This window comes from Erinaceus europaeus, chromosome 13 (assembly GCF_950295315.1).
Source record: "Erinaceus europaeus chromosome 13, mEriEur2.1, whole genome shotgun sequence".
NCBI lineage: Eukaryota > Metazoa > Chordata > Mammalia > Eulipotyphla > Erinaceidae > Erinaceus > Erinaceus europaeus.
In genome coordinates, this window is record NC_080174.1 from 57,486,155 (window position 1) to 57,508,886 (window position 22,732).

Consider the following 22,732-nt stretch of genomic DNA (forward strand, 5'->3'; position numbering starts at 1 on the left):
CACTTCCAGAGGAAGAAAGCAGGTGGCAGGCCACAATGCAGTGAACCTGTGGCACTTCTCACTGCCATAAATAACTAGCCTGGTATTTTTCCTTCTCCCACCAGGCACCGGCCTGGGATGACTCAGCCACTGACAGAGAAGGTGCCTTCAAATTGGGGGACATCCCAGGGTGGCAGGAAGCTCCCTGTTCTGAGTCAGACTTTCTTGAATTAGAGTCATGATACTACCATTGTCGGTTGTATGGCCTTGGACAAGAGAAAGGAATATGCCTTCCTGGCTGGATTATTTTGAAGACTAAAATGCAGTTGTGAGTAAAGTAACTAGTGCAGTGCTAGGTGCATAGTAGATGCTTCATAAATTCTAGTTATTATCCTGTGGGTCTTTCCTGTGCCCAGCTTAGAGACTTCAGAAGAAGGCAGTGGTGCGATGGACCGCTACAGCAGAAGAGCAGCAGGAGTGATCAGGGAACTCCGAAGGTGACCACCAGGGTGGGTCAGGAGGAGAACAGAATACAACACACTCTGTTGGAGGGTGAATCTGAACTCAAGTTTTATTTAGCAAGTGAGAGTTTATATATCCTTCAGTCTTACATAAACAATATCTAGAACAAAGCTCATTTCTTGATTAGATGGCCTTGGAGTTTTACACAGTAATGTTGTACTTCATGGGGTGATGCATTTCTGAGTAATAGGCTTAGCAGATAGTATTTTACGTAGAGTTTTAACATATTTCATAAGAGGAGGTGAATAAGTATTATTAAGAATTTTTCCTAAAACTTTATGTATTTGATGACCCATAACTTTGTCTACCTCATTCCTTATTCATCTGTATCTAATCTGGGAACAGGGGTTGTTTGTCCCCGATTACACAGCATCATTACCATGTACATAATGAAAACAATAATCAGATTTTTCAATTTAGACCTGCTCAGGATGCCAAGACCCACTCCCAGAATTCTTCTTCCTTGAAGAGAGTTTTCTAGGGTGCTCACCCTGTCAGACCCATCATTCTGGAGTTGAGTGGGGCGTGGCACAGTGGGAACTCACTTAATTGTCCCTCCAATGGTAGGGCAGTTCTGTGATCATGCATGAAGCTGTAGTAAAAACATGATTCATGGATTGAGCACACATGTTACAGTGCACAAGGACCTGGTTTTGAGCTCCTGATCCCCACCTGCAGGGGGAACACTTCATTAAGTGGTAAAGTGCTGTGGCAGGTGTCGCTCTGTCTCTCTCCCTTCTCTACCACCCCTTCCCTCTCGATTTCTGTCTCTAGCCAACAAATAAAGATAATTAAATTTTTTAAAAAAATAAATGTTCAGTAATGTGACAACTGAGCTGATCTATCTGGAGACTGAGGAGGAGTTAGTCCGAGAAGGCATGTGGAGGGAAGGTGAGTGGTCTGGGGATGTGAGTTGATATGGGGAAAGATGTGGAGTCAAAAAAAAAAAAAATCATTATTGCTGGAGAGTGAGGGACAAGGGGGTAGGAGGCAAGAGATATAAACACAAAGTAGGGGAAATGATCAGAGAGCCATCTGTAAAAAACCTTGTTGATTGAGCTGAAAAATCCAAATTTTACAGGCAACTGTGAGTCAGTCACTAAAGGGATTTGCTCAGTTGTACAATGTGGTTTGTTTATGTTTTAAACACCCCTGGATACCTTATAGAAAAATGGAAATTGCCCAAATTCTCTACAACTCATCTTTATCTGTAAAAGGAAGATTGGAATTGACCACTGTTTCTTATTTTATTTATTTATTTATTTATTTATTTATTTATTTATTGGATAGAGACAGAGAGAAATTGGGAAGAAAAGGGGAAAGAGAGAGAGAGAGAGAGACATACAGCCTTACTTCACCACTCATAAAGCTTCCCACCTGCAGGTGGGGACCAGGGTTTGAACTTGGGTCCTTGCACATTGTAACATGTGCACTCATTCAGATGTGACACCACCCCGCCTTAACCATTGACAGTTTTGGACACTCAAAAGAGATAGTACTTACAAGAAAACTTAGAGATTGCTGTTGTAGTTTTTATGCTCAGCTCTTTTTCTCCTGTCTCTGTTTCTTTTCAAAGTCACTCCTTAACACACACACTTGCAGATATGAAGCTGGGGCGGAATGTGGCAAGAACGTTTTTGGATTATTACCGGCTGAACCCTATGGTTGAGAAAATGGCAATCCCCATGCCAAAGCTGAGGTAAGTGGTGGAGCAGAGCAGTGTGTGCTGCAGTCCTGCTCAGCACGTGCCATTTTCAGGGACAACCTCCTCTAACTTCTTTCTAGCCCTCAGTTTCCCATCTGTGGCAAAAGAGAGATCATCCTGGTCCTGACACAGAGACTGAGGCAGAACTTCGCAGAATATTTCCTGAGTGTAAAACTTAATCATGGGTTCAGGCAGTGAAGGAACTGTCCTATCTCTTGGTGCAACATTTGGGAGTCCAGAGGGATAGAGGTGATGGGGAGGTGAGTTCAGTCATTACCCCGTTACTGTGAGTGTTTCCATGTGTCACTCAGACCTCACCCTCTGGGGCTTCTGCATTATCCAGTCTCATACAGTCTCTGAAGCCTCAGTTTCTTCTTCTGTAAAGTAGAGATGATGACACTCACTCTGAAGAAGAACATTTATAAGGGGTGAGTAGACAGCTTACCTAGTGGTGCCTGCTTTGCCAGACCTATGACCAAGGTTCAAGTTCCCAGTATATCACATGAAAGTACTAAGGTACTGGGGGGAGCTTTGGTACTATGTCTTTCCCTCTCTGTATCTCTGTTTCTTTGTCTATATGAAAAAAGCCATCCAGGAGCAATGTAGCCCCTGAGATAAGAGGGAGAAGCAAGGGGGGAAGGGGGAGTGGGAGAGGGACAGGGAGAGAGTCAGGGAGAGAAGAAGGAGGAGGAGAAAGAGGAGGAGGAGGAAATGTATTATAAGATTCATACTCAAGTTAAAACACTGCTCCCAGTGCTAGGAATTGACATATCTCCTTAGCAGTAATGGTCCCCTTTCCTCAAGTTGTAAAGGTTCTTATCTCAGAGTCACTTCACTTTGTGTTCTCTGTTGGGGTCAACTCTTGTGGTCAATGAGTACAGAACATATGTATCCTTCCTAAGGACTGTCAGAACCCAAAGTGCTGGTCATTCCCTTGTTTCCTGGAGTCCAATGAGCATCTGGACAGTAACACCCAGTGGCATCAGGAACACACTGGCCCTGCCCCACTTCTTAGCCTCATTTTCTGTCCCTCTAGTGGCTCAGATTCCTTGAAAGACATGACAGTGTCTTACTTTCTGCTCTTACCAGACTGGTCTTCCCTGCCCATGACCTGGTCCATGGGCTTTACTACCTTGGGGTATTAGCACAAATGCATTGCACATTCCCTAATAATCTGTTATTAACAGTAACAATATCATTCACTATTGTTTATTGAGCAAAGTACTTTTGTACATGATCTTACTTGTTCCTCATCGATAACCTATTTCTTATACTACAGATGAGGGAAAGAAGGCTCAACAATGTGAAAAAAAATTCTCTGAGGCCACAGCTTTTGGCAAAAGCAAGATTTTAAAGAAGTTAAACTGAAGTCCAACAAGGCATCCCTTCAACCCATTCTCACTGTCAGGGCAGATTCAAATTCTGTCTCAGGTTCTGGGATAGCTAGGGCATCTAGCTAAGATATGTTGAGCAAACTTCTTGACCTTTTCAAATATATATATATATATTTTTTTTACCAACTTTTTTTTGCCTCCAGGGTTATTGCTGGGGTTCAGTGCCTGTACTACAAATCCACTGCTCCTGGAGGCCATTTTATTCCCCTTTTGTTGTCCTTGTTCTTTTATCACTGTTGTGGTTATTATTGTTATTGATGTTGTTGTTGCTGGATAGGACAGAGAGAAACAGAAGAAGAAGACAGAAAGGGAAATAGAAAGACACTTGGGGAGTCGGGCAGTGGCGCAACAGATTAGGCACACGTAGTGCGAAGCACAAGGACCGGCATAAGGATCCCGGTTCGAGCCCATGGCTCCCCACCTGCGGTGGAGTCACTTCACAGGCAGTCTGCAGGTGTCTATCTTTCTCTCCCCCTCTCTGTCTTCCCCTCCTCTCTCCATTTCTCTCTGTCTTATCAACAACAATGATGTCAATAACTACAACAACAATAAAAAACAATAAGGGCAACAAAAGGAAAAATAAATAAATAAATATATTTTTTAAAAAGACGGACACCTACAGACCTGCTTCACCACTTGTAAAATGACCTCCCTGTGGGTGGGGAGCCGGGGATCAAACCGCCAAGGGGCTCGAACCGGCATCCTTACGCTGGTCCTCACACCATGTTCACTTAACCTGTTGCACTACCACCCAAGCCCCTTTTACCAACTTTTAAAGTAGAGTAAAATAGCAACCTTTAGAAATGGTTTTAGAAGTTAGATACGAGCTTCATACAATGCCTGAAATCCAGTAGGTGGACAATAAATAGTTTCTATCTCCTCTAGTTTCTGGCTTTCTGTTCTAGGCTTTAACCATTAGGGCCTGGACAGCCACTAGAGTCTCTGGAATCTCACTGGGCAGGATGACCCCTGGAGACCTACTCCCTTACCAAGCTTTCAGGTCCAAGTCTCTGGGTCTCAGCTCCATGAAGAACTTGTATGACAATAAAATCTGACTTGTACCTGTCTTGACATATTCACCAGCCATGTGGGGTCTTGTGTACCCTGCCTTAGTGGATTCTTTCAAGGGAATCATATCTATTTCTCTTCTGTATCTTGCAGTGTCTATGCAGCACTGCATATGCATTCATTTCTTGACACAGAAAAAACAATGTTTTATGTCAGGTCTCTGGTGGAGAGATAGGAGCTGGGATGAATAATGATGAAGGTATGACCCCTGCCTTTGAGGAGTTCCCCTCTGGAGGAAAGTCTTCGATTCATTCTTAGAAGTCACTCTTGATTGGCTAAAGTTCTTTAAAAATTTAAAGCTTTTGAAGACTCAAAAGAATTCTTAGAATCTCATTTACAAGTTAAATTGAGAACTATCTCTTTCAGATCCTCTGTCAGCTTGAATAGGATTATCTGGGTCCTTCACAGCTTTTCCTTGAAAACTGGACTATCTCAGTCCACTAAAATGGTGCTGAAGCTCAGGAAGACTTTAGCCATCTTCTAGGCTCCCTCTTCATGTTACAGATGAGGAGATGAAGCCCCAGGGAGCAGGTGAGGTTGGTCAGGGCCAGAGGTTGGGCCTGGAGATCACATCTTCTTCTTCGAGCGTTTGCCCTTCTTCCGTAGCCAGTCAACAGCATCAGGTTGAGCCTGATGTAAAGTTTCGAGACCTCCTTTGAATCTGGAGAGGTGGCAGTCATTGACTATGTGGGTCATAGTCTGTCTGTCTGTAGCCGCAGGGGCAGTTCGGGTCGTCTCTGGCTCCCCAGCGATGGAACATAGCGGCACACTGGCCATGGCCTGTTCGATAGCGATTGAGGAGGGCCCAATCATAACGTGCTAGGTCAAAGCCGGGTTGATGCTTGCAGGGGTCTGTGATGAGGTGTTTGTTCTTTACCTCAGCTGACTGCCAGCTCTGTTTCCAAGAGACTGGAACAGAGAAGTTCAGTGTAGGCATAGGGGACCAGATTGGGTGACGAGACGTCAAGCGTTGGACAGGGTGGGCAAAGATATCCGCGTATATTGGCAGGTCCGGTCGAGCGTAGACGTGGGAAATGAACTTAGATGATGCCGCATCCCGAAGAATATCTGGCGGGGCGATGTTGCTAAGAACTGTCAGCCATGGAACCGGGGTGGAACGGATGGTTCCAGAAATTATCCCCATGGAGGAATATAATTTGGAATCGACCAAGTGGACATGGGGGCTACGGAACCATACTGGGGCACAGTATTCTGCAGTGGAATAGCATAATGCCAGAGATGATGATCATAGTGTGGAAGCACTCGCACCCCATGAGGAGCTGGCCAGTCTTGCAATGATGTTATTCCTCGCGCCCACCTTTGCTGCAGTTTTTATGAGATGTTCATGAAATGACAGAGTGCGATCGAGAGTAACGCCAAGATAGACTGGCTGGGCTTCATGCGGGATACTCGTATCGCCAAGCTGCACATTAAGCTCACTCGAGGCCGAGGCATGGTGTAGATGGAAAACAGATGATACCGTTTTTGCAGTGCTAGGGATTAGTCACCATTTTTTACAGTAATCAGATATCAGAGACATGTCTTTCGTGAGTGTTTCCTCGAGGATGTCGAACTTTGATGCCTGAGTTGCACAGCAGATGTCATCGGCGTAGATGAACTTCCTTGAAGAAGATCACATTCAGTCTGGGCTTCTCAGCATTAGTTAGTGAAGAGTTATTTGAGATAAAGGGAAGTGAGAGCCAGAAGCTGAGTAAAAAAACTTTATGGGAGTTCTGAGTGCCCTGATTCCAGTGGTACATGGAATCCCTTCCCTGGATTTGGAATCTTCTTTAGAGCCCATTAATCACAAGTTAATAGCCCTGATGAAATGAAGTAAATGCAGGCAGCCTCAAATTAAGAAAAACAAAAGCATAGGATAAGCCTCCATCTCTGGACTTCTGCCTCATCAAAGGATGGACTACTGAAGTCACAATTGGTCAGAATTTTTTTAATTATTTTAAAAAATAAATCCCCAGGTACAAAGTCCTGATTTAGGATTTGAATACTTGGCCTTTTTTTTTCCACCCAGGCATAAATGTAAGAGCAGTTCTGGTCTTAAAGAAAAAATGATATGTTTTTATTCAAAATAATTCATTTTTCTTTCATTTCTATGGATAATTATAATGTGTCACTCACCACCTATGTGCTGGCAAGAGCCTATCAGCATCCTTGGGTGCCTAGCCATCCTTCAGAGCAGGTCCCCAGAGGACCAGTCTGCAAGTTTAGGCTCTGGACCACAGTACTGATGACCAATATTAACCACAGAGACCCAGCCACTGGGCTAAAGCTCAAAATGCTCCATCAAAGAGGATAATGATTGGACAAGAGTAAGAAACAGACCAGAGAGAAGCAGAGCATTCTGAGGAAGAGTAGTCTGATAGCCTGGCTCCAGGGGAGGACTTCGATTTTGTTGTTGTTGTTGTTGTTGTTTCTGTCATGGGGAGAATCATCAACTACTCAGCACACTGGACCCACTCTGAGATGTACCAGACCTGGCACTAAGTTCTGGAGAAACATAGAGAGAGCCTGAATTTATGAAGCAAAAAAGAGCGAAAGATGTACATGTGCAACTAACAATTTTGAATGGTCTTTAGAGTATTCAGCGACAGACCAGATGGGACACTCTTTTAAATCCATTCCATGGCTCCCTACTACCTTCAGTATGATGTGACTATCCCCCACTTCTTGCTATTTAAGAAGAAAATGTCCTGGACTACTATTTAAACTTGATCTATATAGTTTCCTAGTTCTCATACATCTTTGTGTGTATCCTTTTCATGCTGCCTGTTTTCTGTCACTCTGTGCTCCTGCTTCAGCCTGAACAAGCCAGCAGATTGTACTATTGCCTTCACAGCTCTATCATTTCCCACTTCCTACAGTGTCCCCCCACCTTTTCTCTAGATAGTGAATTCCTATTTGTCTTTTGAAACCCAGTCCAATTTACCAATCATCCTATTTCATTGTTCCCATTCTTCACCTGAGATGGAGCACTTCCCCTCTGCTGGCTCTCTGACGGCATCTCTTACACCTCTAGCATGGTCCACGATGTATTGTCACCATATCTCCTCATGCTGGACTCCTACGTAGAATGGATTGCTCCTTCGGGAGATTTCTACATTAATCTTGTTTCTTTAATGCACATAGTAGGGTCTAGCATGAATAAAGTTCTAAAAAAAACCCTAAATGTAGCTGAATCATAAAATGACAAAATTACAGAATACCCAATTTCAATAACTTCACATCATAGAAAAGTGAAAAACAACTAGGAATTACCCTCTCACACCACCTGTCAAAATATGTGAGCCAGCTAGCTGGAGTGTCCTGAGACATATTTAGGGAGAAAGGGAAGTTTGGACTTTTTTATAAATTTATTTTTTGTAACCAAACTCAGATCCCCCATTCCCAGCAGGCATTTAGAATGAGAAGAGACAGAGAGGGGTCTGGGCAGTAGCACACCCAGTTAAGCACACAAAGTACTAAGTACAAGGACCCTCTCAAAGACCTGGGTTCCAGCTCCCACTCCCCATCTGCAGTGGGGATACTTCATACACAGTATGAATTTCTTTATTGAATAAAATTAACAAAAAAAGGAAAAAGTGGCTACCAAGAGCGCTGAATTCGTAGTGCCAGCACCAAGCCCCAACACTAGCCCTGGTGGCAAGAAAAGAAAGAAAGAAAAGGAGATAGGAGAAGAGGTGAAGAGAAGAGATATATGCAGCACTGCTCTACCACTCCTGAAGCTCACCCCTGTCTCCCATAGGTGAGGACTGAGTCCTCCTGCATGGTAGCATGTGAGCTAGCACCCAAGCCCTAAATTTGGTTTTAAATGATATGTATAACAGAAATGGATGAAATATAAATGATAGAAAGGGTATTCTATTTGGAGGATGGGATATGGAAAGAGGAAAGCAGAACCCAGAGCATAATAACTCACAGGCAATGTCAGGGCCAGGAAGTACAGAGCAACAAAGAAGATAAAGGTATAACAGGAAAGCTCCTGTCTGTGTGTCAAGTGCTTCTCAAGCCCTCACTCCGTACAGGGCCCATATTTCGTTCATTCAAGAATTTTAGAGAAACATCAAATGTATCAAAAACACAGTCACCTGAGAGAAACAGATAGATAAAGAACTACATAGAATGTATTTGGCTAAGAAGTGCGGTATAAGATACTGCAAAAGGAAAGAGGCTTGTTTTCTGAGAATGTGGCTTCCCAGAAATATGAGATATTTTCCTTTAGGAGTCTTTTCTCTCTAGGTGTCCCTATCTTTAGTTGCTAGAGTGTCTTGCCTCAGTAATGGTTCTGCCAGGCATTCTACACGTTTCTTTAGCACTGCACACCTTCTCACTCTGCCACCACCTGTCTTGGGCTGTTCCACCTATGACTATACCTGGACTTACATCTTTAGAGAAAACAACTGCCTTTTCTCCTCAAAACCCCCTCTCCCTAACCAGTGCACACACACCCTTTTTTCCCATGACCCCTTTAGGTATTAAGAACCAGACCTCAATGGCATGTGACTGATTCTTTATTTGAAAAGCTTCCCACCACCACTGCCTTAACAAAAGCCTATGTGGGGAGTCGGGCTGTAGCGCAGCGGGTTAAGCGCAGGTGGCGCAAAACACAAGGACCGGCATAAGGATCCTGGTTCGAACCCCGGCTCCCCACCTGCAGGGGAGTCGCTACACAAGCGGTGAAGCAGGTCTGCAGGTGTCTCTCTTTCTCTCCTCCTCTCTGTCTTCCCCTCCTCTCTCCATTTCTCTCTGTCCTATCCAACAACGACAACAACAATAATAACTACAACAATAAAACAACAAGGGCAACAAAAAGGGAATAAATAAATAAAATAATAAAAAAAAGAATATTTCCATTTAAAAAAAGCCTATGTGGCGGGAATGACATGAATTCATTTCACCATTTTATTTATTGCCTCCACCCCTCCTGGAGCACTCTTCTTTTTTCCCTTGTAGATAAAAGGTAGAAGGAAGGGAGATAAAGAGTGACACCACTCCATCACTCATGAAGCTTCCCTTTGCAGGTGCTTCTATGTGGTGGCCTGGGGGCAGATATCAGGGGCTTCAACCTAGGTCCATGCATATGATAAGCTGTGCACTCTACCAGGGAAACCATCTCCCAGCTTCCCCTTTTCAACTGTTTTAGAAATAAGGAAATCAAGGCTCAGAGAAAAGACTTCTTTAAGATCACATTGCCTCTGAGCAACAACCCAAGCCTGTGTTACTGGTGGTTGATGACTTTATGAGATTTAGCTGTGTCTCACTGATACTAAACACAGTCTTGCTGGGTTTTCAAGGTGCCTCAGTGAGTATGGAATTTCCATCAGTAGATTTCCTTATAGGGGTAATAACTTAGAGCAAGGTGTCTCTTTTGTATGTCGTCACCTATTCTATGCCTTGTTCATCAGATACCACCAGTGAAAGAGAACCTTATGTACTTGCTACGTGGTTTGTGGGTCTTACATTCTTCCTTCTGCTGAGCAGGGTGGGCTACATCAGGAAAGGCAACCAAGACATTCTAGAGTAGCCCAAGTAGGTAGCAGCTTATGTAGCCACAGCAGCTGATGTAGCTGAGTGGGTTGAGCAGGTAGTGATGGAGTAGCTATGGGCTGAGAAAGTGGTGATACTGAGAACTCAACAAGACATATGGTTTCAGCAGCAGGGATCCATCCAGCTGGTGTGGAACTGAGCATAAGCGTGAATATTTGTTTGGGGTATAAGAATCCCTCGGTCCTTACTGCCTGGATTTTGGGTGTTGTTGTTAGTTTATATTGGCTCTCCGTTCATTTCATTGCTAGTTTTTCTATACAAATTATAGGTTTTATTATAGTGGTGTGGTGTTAAAAAACAGAAGGACCTATTGTCCACCACTATCTTGGCCCACTCCCCCCTTTTATTAAGGAAATTTTTCTTATGTTTGTTGTTTCTGGGGTAAAATTTCATACTTCCCCAAAATATGTGCTAACATACTTCATACAACATTGAAGTGCCTCTTTCCCTCAACCACAGGACACTGGGTCACCTCTTCCCCCTCAATAACCTTAGATCCAAAGATATAACCAAGGACTTATTTATACTTCACCTACCCTGTCTGTTCCCATGCACTGCCTCCTTAACCCCACATGTGAGATCAGTCTGTCCTCTTTCTGACTTATTTCATTCAACATGATCCCTTCTATTCTCATCCACGCTATAGCAAATGGAAAGAATTAAAAAAAAAAAAAGTGACTTCTTTAGACCTAAGCGGAATAGTTCAAAAGACTTCTGTGTTTATGGAATTTCTGTTTTCTGTTATGATTGTAGATATTTTCTGGGGGTTTTTGTAAATATTTTTGTGTGATTGTCTCCTCTACTAAACTGTAAGCCATCCAGAAGCCACAACAGTATCTGCTTCATCTTTGTCAACTCCAGAGTCTATTAGATCATCCTTAGTACCTACCACCATCACACCTTTGTAGGCTACAGTGAGGGCAGGAAGACACTAGGAGAATTTACTCTGATTTATTTAACCTCACAGAACCCATGAAAGACTGTTATCGCCATTTTGCAAATGAAGCCTACAGAAGTTAATTTGCCCAGGGTTCGATTTATTGTGTATAGCTGACCTGGAAATGTCTTCCAAGTGCCCCAAGGCTTGTGGGAAGACAGATCTATTATGAAATGTTATAGTAAGGCTATACTGAGGAATATAGTAGAACTCAGAAGCCCTGAAGTAGATTCTCCCTCATCTAAGTTTCCATCTCCATCTCATTATAAAATGATTAGATGTGTTTGAATCAAGATGGAAAAATGAGAAAAATGGATCTGTGGGACTACTGGGTTTTGTCCAGAAGCAGAATGACATGAAACATCCATTCATCCACCTAACAGTCCTTCACTGAGCTCAAGTGCTTGCTTTGAACCAGACTTTGTACTGAGCATCTAGAACCCAGAAAAGAAAAGGAAGACAAGCCCAGTGGGGGAGACAGACATGCACACAGATGATTTCAATACAGTGTGTATATATATGTGTTGTCTTTCTTCTCTCTTTCTGTTATCTTCCCTTTTGCAGGAAAGAAAAACCCCCTCCCTACAAGCACCCACATCTGCGGGGCCCAGCCAGCAACTATCCCAACGGCAAAGGGGACAAGAAGAGCTCAGTAAAACACAAAGACCCTTCAAGTTCTTTCTAAAGACATGGGGTTCTGGGAAATCTTGTGGAGTCAGGAATTTGCATTGTCTACTAGGGCATGAAGTTAATCACCCTTCTCTGGTTTCCAGGATCAGAACTGTAAAATAATGAATAAGTGAGTGAAAAGGAAGGGAGAAAAATGAGAAATTTCATCATCGATTTTCCCTTTACCAGTGGAAAATCAATTGTGAAACTTCAAGTTGAGGCTTAAGACAAAATAGAAGACTCAACCCAGGCAAGTACAAATGATATTTTTCCCACAAGGTAGAGATACTCACAAGAAAAGGGAAAGACACTGAAGTTTAGCACAGCCAGATCAGTGTTTCTGATGTTCCTTTACCTTCTAACATTGTATAGTTTCCATAGGTGGTTACCTTTTAGAACAGTATAGGATTGTGTGCAGTTTGGATGTACAGCATTCACTTTTGCTGGTCAAAAACAACACTAGCGTGTACAGCCCAAAGATTGTTGTGGACAGTGGGACAGAATTTTCTGAAATCACAGCAGCCTTAGCTATGTGGTCACTGTAACTGCATGATGTCTGTTCTTCTAAGCTCTGGCATGTGATTTCAGAAAACTACTTTCCCAATGACCTGAGTGGTTTAATTAAAACTTTTTTTCCAAAGACAAAAGTGTGGGTCACTCATCCCAAAAGAGCTGTTGTATCTAAAGCCAGGGATCAAACCTAGACATTGAAAAGGTGGACATTGATTATCTACAAGGGGGAAGGCTGACTACCAGGTAAGGGAAATGCAAATAATGAAAGGAAACAGTCAGAGGCAGATGAGAATGATAAAATAAAACAGCAGCAGTAGCAACTCCCAAAGTGGGGAAAGCTAAATAGTGTGCATTTTTCAAGAGTAAAGTGCCTTTGTATGATGAATGGGTCCAGGGGAGTCTGCTCCCTTCCTGTCTGTGAAACAGCAGGCTGAGTCACCATGACAGCCTGCTAATTAAAATGACCTCCCAGAAATGAGGATTAGGAGATAGAGAGAGGAAGGCAGACTCAAGGGAGACAGGGCCTTTAGCACAAAGCTTCAATTAAGCATTTTTAAGCTTTGGGTTGGAGATTTTTTAAAGTTTGTTGCAGAAACTGAGAGCAAAGCTTATTGTCCTTCTGCTTACTGGTTTTCAGAAATGATAACAAAGTACTGTATGTTAGCTGGTAACATGTTGTGTTTGTCTATACAGCTTCTCTCCTGGGTTGTTGTTGCCCAGAGGAACACAAATAAAGAGTTTATGTAGTCCCTCTGTTCCTTATAGTATTCTTAGCACCTTTCCCTGTGTGCATCCCACTCTCTCAAGAACCAATCAGTCAACCCAAACTTGGTACAAACTTCTTTGATGTCATCAAGATAAGGAAGAACAGTCAAAACTGTATTTTCATTTCTGTTCAGCATTCTGGGAATCTTTATTAAGGACAACGGCTTACCACGAGCAGACACTATGGTAGAACTTTCAGAAATGAGAGTGTCTTTTGGAATAGTATAAACAAAGGCAGACTGCATGGTATTATATGGTTGATAGTCAAGGTCTTTTTTTTTTTCTGGTCCCAGCTACTTCCATAAAGTTGTGAACACACATTGGTCCCATTTTCTAAAAATGGCATTGGTCATATAAGCACCAGATATGATAACGGTTTAAGAAGATAACAACTAGCAGTCAATCAAATCTGGTTTTAATTTTGCATTAAAATTATGGCTAATAGCTGTGTGATCCTGAGAAAGTTATTTAATGTCTCTAAATCTTGGTTTTCTCACTTATAAGATGGCAATTGTAGTGATGCCTATCTTCTCACTAGGGTATTGATGAACGTAGTTATAGGAAATGTCACCAAAGGTGTCTAATAAATAAAATTTATAGTCATTTGGAATACAGCAAGGTGTCACAGGTGAGTCAAGTATCAACAAATCACATGCCACTAGAAATGGAGCTCTGGGGGCTAGGCGGTAGCACAACGGTTTAAGCATACATGGCGCAAAGCACAAGGACTGGCTTAAGGATCCAGGTTCGAGCCCCCAGCTCCCCACCTGCAGGGGGATTGCTTCACAAGCGGTGAAGTGGGTCTGTGGGTATCTTTCTTTCCTCCCCTCTATCTTCCATTTCTCTTTCTCGATTTCTCTCTGCCCTTCCAACAACAACAGTTATAACAACAATAACAATAACAACCACGACAAGAGCAACAACAAGAGCAACAAAACGGGAAAAATAGCCTCCAGGAGCAGTGGATTCCTAGTGCTGGCACTGAGCCCCAGCAATAACCCTGGCAGCAAAAAATTTTTAAAAAGTGGAGCTCTTTACCATTTGGATGTCAAAGAAGAAGGAGTAGAAATAGGAAACAAGATATGAATCTCTAAAAAATTAGAGACACTTTAGACATTCTTTCTGTTGAAAAGAAGCAAAACTTTTTCTGTTGCCAAAGGTAAGAACCAAATCTAGGCAGGGTATCAGATGGATTTCAATTCAAATATAAATTTCTAACAAATATTTTTTCAAACATTGATTGGACCTTTTTTAGGAGATGATGATCTCCTCATTACCAGAGGCTTGAAAGCAAAGTTTAAATGAACATCTGCCGTGAAGGGGGAAATAGAGAGGTTCTTTCTGTAGGGAGATAGTGAATGATCTTTGGCTCTATCTCCTAGTCTGTATCTCTGGGGAGAAAGACATAAAACAGGAGGTCAAATTTCCATATGTCAGAGAATGGAGTTTACATTGCAACTGTATTATTCAGCATAGAAAAGTGGCACTAAAATAGCTCTGGATCACATATGTTAACCTTGAAAATATATGACTGCAAGGCAGACTGTGATATGTCTGCTTCTCCGTGATGACAGAGCAAAGAGAAAAGTGCTGACCAAGAGACTAGGCATTACCATTGAATGTCCTTGTAGCCTTGATCTACTCAGCATTTCTTTAGCTTTCTTGAACCAGGTTGTACCTAAGCTTGCAAGTTAGAAAGGGAAATATTTAAGCATAGTTAGTTGAAGCAAGCGGATCAGCCAGCAGGAGTCACTCAATAGTTTTCTCTCTAGTTTTCTTTGTGCCTGCCATCAACCTTCTCCGGATAGTAACACAAGGGTAGAATCAGCTACCCTGTAGTAGTTCTGTGCACTTCTGAGGAGCATGAAACAACTCTGCCCAAAGCATAGTTGGGAGAAGAAGGACAGGCTCAGACTCTACCTGGCTCTCATGCAGGTCTCGATTCTCAATGTCACTTTTGCTCTCTCTGCATCAGTCTGGAGTCTCATAGACAGAAGGAAGATCTATTTATCCTCTAAAATAGGTAATAAGTGGGAAACTACTCGGGTCCTTTGCTGCCGGACTCACAGCAGATGCTGGGTCACTGCCTCTGAGGGTATCTAGAGCAGCAGCAGCAGCATATGGGGAGCAGCAGGAGGTTTTAGCTAGAAACTGTTTCCCTTCAGCACAGATGGGGAAGAGCATGAACTTGTACCCTTTCATTGTGATTCAACTACACACCCAAACCACTCCAACTCATTTTTCTAAATAGTAATTGCAATCCCAACCATGGAAGTCTGCCATAATTAAGAGTTTTGACCATCAATTCATAGTACAGCAAATATTTATAGAACATACACTGTGTTCTGGGTGTTGTGCTAAATGCTTTTGCATCCTTTGCCTTATTTGCCCTTGTCAACATTTGCTTTTTCCATTTTACACGAAAGTAGAGAATCTTGAACAAAAATTCCTTTTTTGAGTACACATCACTGGTGAGAACCTGGAATTAAACTCAGTACCCTCTCTACTGTTTTTATGGAGGGCTTTTCCATCTGCCTCCTATTAAATAAAATAGGGGGCTGGGCAATGGTGCACCCAGTTAAGTGCACATAGTACAAAGCACAAGGATCTGGGTTCAAGCCCTCATCCCCACCTGCAGGGGATCTGCTTTAGGAGCAATGAAACAGGTACGCTGCTGCGTCTCTCTCTCCCTCCCTCTCTCTCTCTCTCTCTCTCTCTCTCTCTCTCTCTCTCTCAATTTCTCTCTGTACTATCCAATAAAATGGAAAAATATGTCCACCAGGAATAATGGATTCATAGTATGGGCACCAAGCCCCAACAACAACCCTGGAGGCAAATAAATAAACAAATAAATAATAAAAGTATTTTAAAATATGTCATCACTTAAATCTAGGAGGCATAGAGAGAGAGGAAGGAAGGAAATAACTCATTTTGGACTAGGTATATGCATAAGGACTTAGGACTTTTCAATATATTATCTGGAATCTTACTTTCTTTCCAGGTCTTATTTCCAGATGCCTTTCAGAGTTTCTCCCAGATTCTCCAGCAGGATAGGGTATGGGCATCTATCATATGATATGGGAAATTCCTGCATATAAATAGAGCTCCTGGATTCATTGCTAGGAAGGTAATCATTGCAGGGTTCACCCCAGCATCTGGGTTACTGACCACAGACAGATAATCTAGTTCCATATTCTGCTTTCTCCTTTATGAACTGAGCCTACTCTGTCTCTCAATTCTTGCTCACATTTATTCCTCTGAACTCTGCCTCCTGAACATGTTAAAGGCACCAAGATTAAAGGTCCTTTTCCTCCTCATTTAAATCAGATAACAGGGCACTAAAGCACAAAAAATAACTTAATAGGAACAACCTTGGCGTAAAACATGACCTAGTTGAAATTTAAGTTTTAATTCTTATTCGAGTTATCTGTATGCTTTTGACAAAATTTAACCTTTTTTTTCTGTTGCTATTTTTATTACTACTTTTGTTTTTTTTACCAGAGCACTTCTCAAGTCTGGTTTATGATAGTGCTGGGTTTTGACCCCGGTACTCTAGAACATCAGACACAAAAGTGTTTTTTTTTCTTAATTTTTTTATTAGTGATTTAATAATGATCAACAAGACTGTAGCATAAGAAGGGTACAATTCCACACAATTCCCACCACTAGAGTTCTGTATACCAACCCCTCCATTGGAAGCTTCCGTATTCTTTATCCCTCAGGGAATATGGACCAAAGATGTTTATGGGGTGCCAAAAGTGGAAAGCCTGACTTCTGTAATTGGATCTCCACTGAACATGGGCATTGGCAGGTTGATCCATACTCCCAGCCTGTATATGTCTTTCCCTAGTGGGGCAGGGCTCTGAGGAGGTCGGGTTCCAGGACACAAGGTGAAGTCGTCTGCCCAGGGAAGTCAGGTTGACATCATGGTGGTATCTACAACTTGGTGGCTATAAAAATTAAGATATAAAGTAGAACAGGAGAATAGTTCTGGAGGCAGGGCTATGGAGCAGCAGCAGCTGTGTTTCTCTCCTCTCCTCTCCCGGGTCAACTAGGAAAACCAAAGGAGACCACCTGGGACCGCAACAAGGCAGGACTAGAACAACTTCAGGAACCCACCAAACCACTGGTGAGTGCAATCATGAGTGGCTTGTGGACAGGGAAGAGCCTAAGGAGAAATTGAGCAGCTGCTAACGGTCCGGCAGTTTACCAGTTGGGGCACCACCTCCAGACTGTTTTACCAACAAAAGACTGCTGAAGGTCTCCGGTAAGATTCACCAAATGCAACTCTGAGTCTCCATTGCTACTGCCCTCAGAGGCTGGAGCAGCAGGGGGAAGGCACTGTGCTGCCATCTGGGAACAGAGAACTGACCAGAAAACTCAGGAGAAGAGCTACACCTCGGTGGCCTAGCACTGGGGCTGTATAGTGAGAGCCTTTCCACATTGTTCCCCTGGTGAGAACATGGTAAATAATTGCTTCAGAACCTACAGACTATAAAGGGGACTTGTTTAGAAACTCACAGGGCCCAGCAATGCTGCCCGGCTTTGCAGAGAAGCTGAATTGAGCCTGGAGCTTTGGATCCTTGGAGTATGAGAGTCTCTTTGTATAACCACTATGCTATCTCTACCTCATCCTGCTTTATCTCTTGGTCAGGAGTGAATTAATAAGCTAAGAAGCCTAATTATAGTTTAAAAGCCCTCAGGCTCCCATAGCCTACAGGGAAGAAAAATAACAAAAGGAGATTTTAACAGCCTCTGTGCTCCAACTCAGGTATTTAAATAATATTGAAACAACAGTTAATTTCCACAACTGCAAACTCTTTAAGTACCTTACTTAGACACAAGTCAATCCAGGCAAGAGTCATCAGTAATTTGAAAAGTACCAAGAGAGGAATCTCATAACATACTATATAGAATGGTTAAACCAACAAAAAGAAATATTGGAGAAATGAACCAGGACAAGAGTCCACCTAAAAGCCCCCCAAAGGTTGAGTCACAAAATAGTGAGGTCAACATCCAAATGCTTGTTAAGGAAATAATCACAGGAGTGAATAAAGAGTTTGAAAGACTTGTCATCAGAAATGCAGAAACAACAAATGAGATTCTGGTAGAAAACACTAATTATCTCAAGGTTCTCAGCTGAAAGCTGAAATAGCTGGGCTAAGAACACAACTAGCTGAACAAGCTAAAACAGTACCAGAACAGGGTAACAAAATAGATGAACTACAGAAAATAGTACTGGGGAGAGAGAATAGAATAAATGAGGCTGAAGACAAAATTAACAAGATTGAAGATGAATGAGAGACAACTAAGAAAGAAGCAAAATCTCAAAAAGAGATTAAGAGATATTGAAAACAACAACAGAGACATATGGGATGACTTCAAAAGAAACAATATACACATTATTGACTTAACAGAGGAAGAAAGAGAAGAAGGGGAAGAAAGTGTTCTTCAGGACATAATAGCTGAGAACTTCTCTAGTCTAGACAAAATCAAAGACATAAAGATTCAAGAAGCCGAGTGTCCCAAAGAGAATTAAACCAGTCTTAAAGACACCAAGACACATCATATTTAGATTGGAAAGGAATAAGGATAAAGAATGGATCCTGAAAGCTGTAAGAGAAAAACAGAGTCACCTACAGAGGAAAACCATAAGATTAACAGCAGATTTCTTCACACAAACACTCCAGGCCAGAAGAGAATGGCAAGATATCTATCGAGTGCTCAATGAGAAAGGTTCTCAACCAAGACTACTGTGTCCTGCTAGACTGTCATTCAGATTAGATGGAAGCATAAAAACCTTCTCAGACAAGAAACAGTTGAAAGAATAAACTATTACCAAGCCTGCCCTGAAAGAAGTTCTGAAAGTTCTCCTATAATCAGTCAGACCAACATAAATATGCCATATACCAAGAACACTCTAAAAATCTACAAGAATGGCATTAAAATATCTTCAGTCATTGAAATCAATAAATATCAGTGGCCTGAATTCACCTATTAAAATGCACAGAGTAGGAGGATGGATCAGAAAACACAACCCTACAATATGCTCTCTACAGGAAACCCACCTAACTCAACAAGACAAACACAGACTCAAAGTGAAAGGATAGAAAACTATCATGCAAACCAATGGCCCACAAAAAGAGGCAGGAAGAGCTATTCTCATATCTGACATGATAGACTTTAAAATAAATAAAATTTAAAAAGATAGGGATGGACATTACTTAATGCTCAGAGGATCAGTCAATCAAGAGGACTTAACAATTATTAACATGTATGCACCCAAAGAGAAACCATCTAAATACAGAATTCATTGTCAAGAAAAAGAAAAAAAATGGGGGAAGTTCCACAGATGCTGGAGCAGTATAAAGGTGTTAGCCTCTTCTTCCTATCTCTCTTTATGTGAAATAAAAAGAATGAGAAAGGGCCAGGTAATGATGGGCTAGTTAAGTGCACATAGTATTTAGTTGCAAGGACTGTAAGAACCTGCACATGGATATGGGTTGGAACCCCAGCTGCAGGGGAACCAACTGGCAAAATGGGTATTTCTCTCTATCCAATCAAATGGAGAACGTGTCTGCCAGGAGCAGTGGGTTTATAGTGCTGATGGCACTGAGCTCCAGCAATAACCCTGAGGCAAAAAAAATTGTACATAGCTCTGGGTAGTATATTCATTTTAATGATGTTAATTCTTTTAACCCATGAACATGAAATATCTTTCCATTTCTTTGTATCTTTTTCTATTTCCTTGAGTAGTGACTCATAATTTTAAGTATACAAGTCTTTCACTTCTTTGGTTAGGTTTATTCCTAGATATTTTATTGTTTTTGTTGCTACAGTAAAAGGAATTGATTTCTGGATTTCATCTTCTTCTAAATTAGTGTTTGCATATAGGAATGCCATTGAACTTTGAATGTTAATTTTGTAGCCTGACAACTTACTCTATTACCTAATGATTTCTGAAATAGTGAGTGTTTTAGTGCTATTCCCTTCTATGCATATTATGGTTTCCACTCTAACATTCAAGATTTTTTTTAAAGATTTTATTTATTTATTTATTAGTGAGAAAGATAGGAGGAGAGAGAGAAAGAACCAGTCATCACTCTAGTACATGTGCTGCCGAGGATTGAACTAAAGACCTCATGCCTGAGAGTCCAGTGCTTTATCAACTATGCCACCTCCCGGACCACACATTCAAGATTTTAAGCCATTCTGAGTTGACTTTTGTTCACAGTGAGATGTGGTGGTCCTGTTTAAATCTTCTGTATGTCATCTGTCATTTTTATCAACACCAATTGTTTAACTTCTCTTTTATTCATTTTATATTCTAGGCTCTCTAGCCACATATTAACTGTCCATGTTTGTTAACATGTAACCTATTGAGTCAGCTAGCATGTGGTCCTTTAACTGTCTAGATTGAAGAGAGTTCTCAATTATATTCCATGAATCTCCACTAATATCTCCATTAATCTTTTTGTTCCAGTACCATGTGGTTTTTATTTTTTTATTTTTATTTTTAATTTTTATTTATAAAAAGGAAACACTGACAAAAACATAGGATATGAGGGATACAACTCCACACAATTCCCACCACCAGAACTTCATATCCCATTCCCTCCCCTGAAAGCTTTCCTATTCTTTATCCCTCTGAGAGTATGGACCCAGGGTCATTATGGGGTGCAGAAGATGGGAGGTCTGGCTTCTGTAATTGCTTCCCCACTGAAAATGGGTGTTGGCAGGTCAATCCATACTCTCAGCCTGTCTCTCTCGTTCCCTAGTGGCGTGAAGTTCTAGGGAAGCAGTGCTCCAGGACACATTGGTGAGGTCATCTGTCCAGGGAAGTCTAGTTGGCATCATGTTAGCGGTTTTGATTATTATAGCCCTATAGTGTAGTTTGAAGTCAGGAAGTTTGATGCAATTGTAGAACAGAACTCTGTCTTCAAGCACACTCATGCCTCTGCTAATTTCTGACATGCTAGGGTTGGAAATACCTTTTTTTTTATTAAAGCACAAAGTTTTCTTATTTTCAAATACAGTAAAGACAGAAATACAAATTCTTCTGGAGGACAGCCATGAGAGATATACAAACAATAAGTTAGATTCAGGAATCAGTGTCAAGCCAGAAACCAAGGTTTCATTCATTGCTGTTACTTCAATATCTATAACAGATAATATGGAAGAGTCTGTAGTGGCTGTGGAATGGATAAATGGTGGGGATGGGATATTCAAAGAACCAAATCTTTTTAGTATAAGAAAATGACTTTGTACATGGGAGCTCTCAATAGAATTAAAGGTATTGGTGGACATACAATCACCCAACATGATTTGATGCAGATTTTGATAAGATTAAAAAGATGGGGGTGGATATAAGTCTTCAAGATGCCAAGCTGTATTAAAATAGCAACAAGAAAATTTTATCAGAATTTACAAGAGACTTTATCTATGATGTTGTTCAATGGCATACAGCTTCTCAGGGATAGTCTCTGAAGCTATTGGGTTTAAATACTGCAGTAAAACCTTAGTACTTTACTAAAACACTCTCACAAGTTTTGGCTCTTATTATTTACACAAGACGCAGTGTACATATTGGGCAAGACTTTTGTTTGCATTTTTCCAGTGATAAGACTAAGATCAGTATGATTAAAGCCTTTTCCCATGGTCTACAGCTGGCAAGTAACTAAAACAGGATATGGGAGCAGGGCCAACTTTGCTTCATGCCACTGCCTCTTTCTGATTCAACACCAAACCTTAGTGCTAAATTCAATCAATTCAGAAATTCACTCCCATGACACCTATTACAGCTCCTTAATGCTTAAAATGCCTTTGTCCCCAAAGACCAGAGATTTATTTTTGACTGACTACATGTCAATCTTAAATCCAAATCACCTTCGATCCCTAGCATCAGCTGTCTTATTTAATGCCTTCTTTTTACGCCTAATTCCCCAGATTGGAAACCTTGCCATTGTCCTAATTCTCCTCTCTCTGCCTGCCCACACAGTGGGCTAATTAATCACCTTAACCCATTGCCTTAGCCTCTGTGTTGTTTCTGCTTTTAAGCAGTATAATGGGATAATTTTGGAGTCCAGAGAACTTCAGTTTTAATCCCAGCCACTTGCTACTTTTATATTGTGAATTATGTAAAGCATAGTTTACTTCCATTTTCTCTAATATAGAGAAATAACACTTAATGACAAAATTGCTTCTTTCCCTTTTTCAGCCTTATCTTTTCTCTTTTATATCCATGGTTTGTTCTTCTCCCATTGCCATCTCCCACCGGGATAGCTGTAATAGTCCTACATTGACCCTCCTGCATACAGTTGTCCTTTCCAAATGAATATCCATGATCCCTGTATACCACCTCTTTCAAATCAACTCTCTGAGTCAACACCCTGAATATCAGCTCACTTTTGTGTATTTCATATCCCTCCTGACCACTTGCCACATTCTGGCAGTTCTGCCTGTTCAGTGTCTCTCATACTAATTCATCATCTCTGCTTAACTGAAGAAAATTCTTCTCACAATTCAAAACATAGTGAAACATTCCAACTCCATGGCATTCACCCCAGGCTCATCAGTTATAATTAGTTGCTTCTTTTTCATTTATGCCCATAATTTGCT

General features: G+C 41.5%; 1 protein-coding gene across 2 annotated transcripts in view; it reads left to right on the forward strand.

The window, feature by feature from the left end:
- AGBL4 (AGBL carboxypeptidase 4) overlaps positions 1-22,732 on the forward strand; it is a 1,508,442-nt gene that overhangs the window by 1,480,504 nt on the left and 5,206 nt on the right. Inside the window, exons 12-13 of one of the 2 annotated variants that reach the window (XM_060205928.1) lie at positions 2,104-2,200; positions 11,732-13,098. In XM_060205928.1, the coding sequence (XP_060061911.1) occupies positions 2,104-2,200; positions 11,732-11,852 (218 nt within the window). In that variant the 3' untranslated portion in view covers positions 11,853-13,098. Of the gene's footprint in view, positions 1-2,103; positions 2,201-11,731; positions 13,099-22,732 lie in introns of those variants that run through there. The other variant, XM_060205929.1, reaches the window with a different exon arrangement.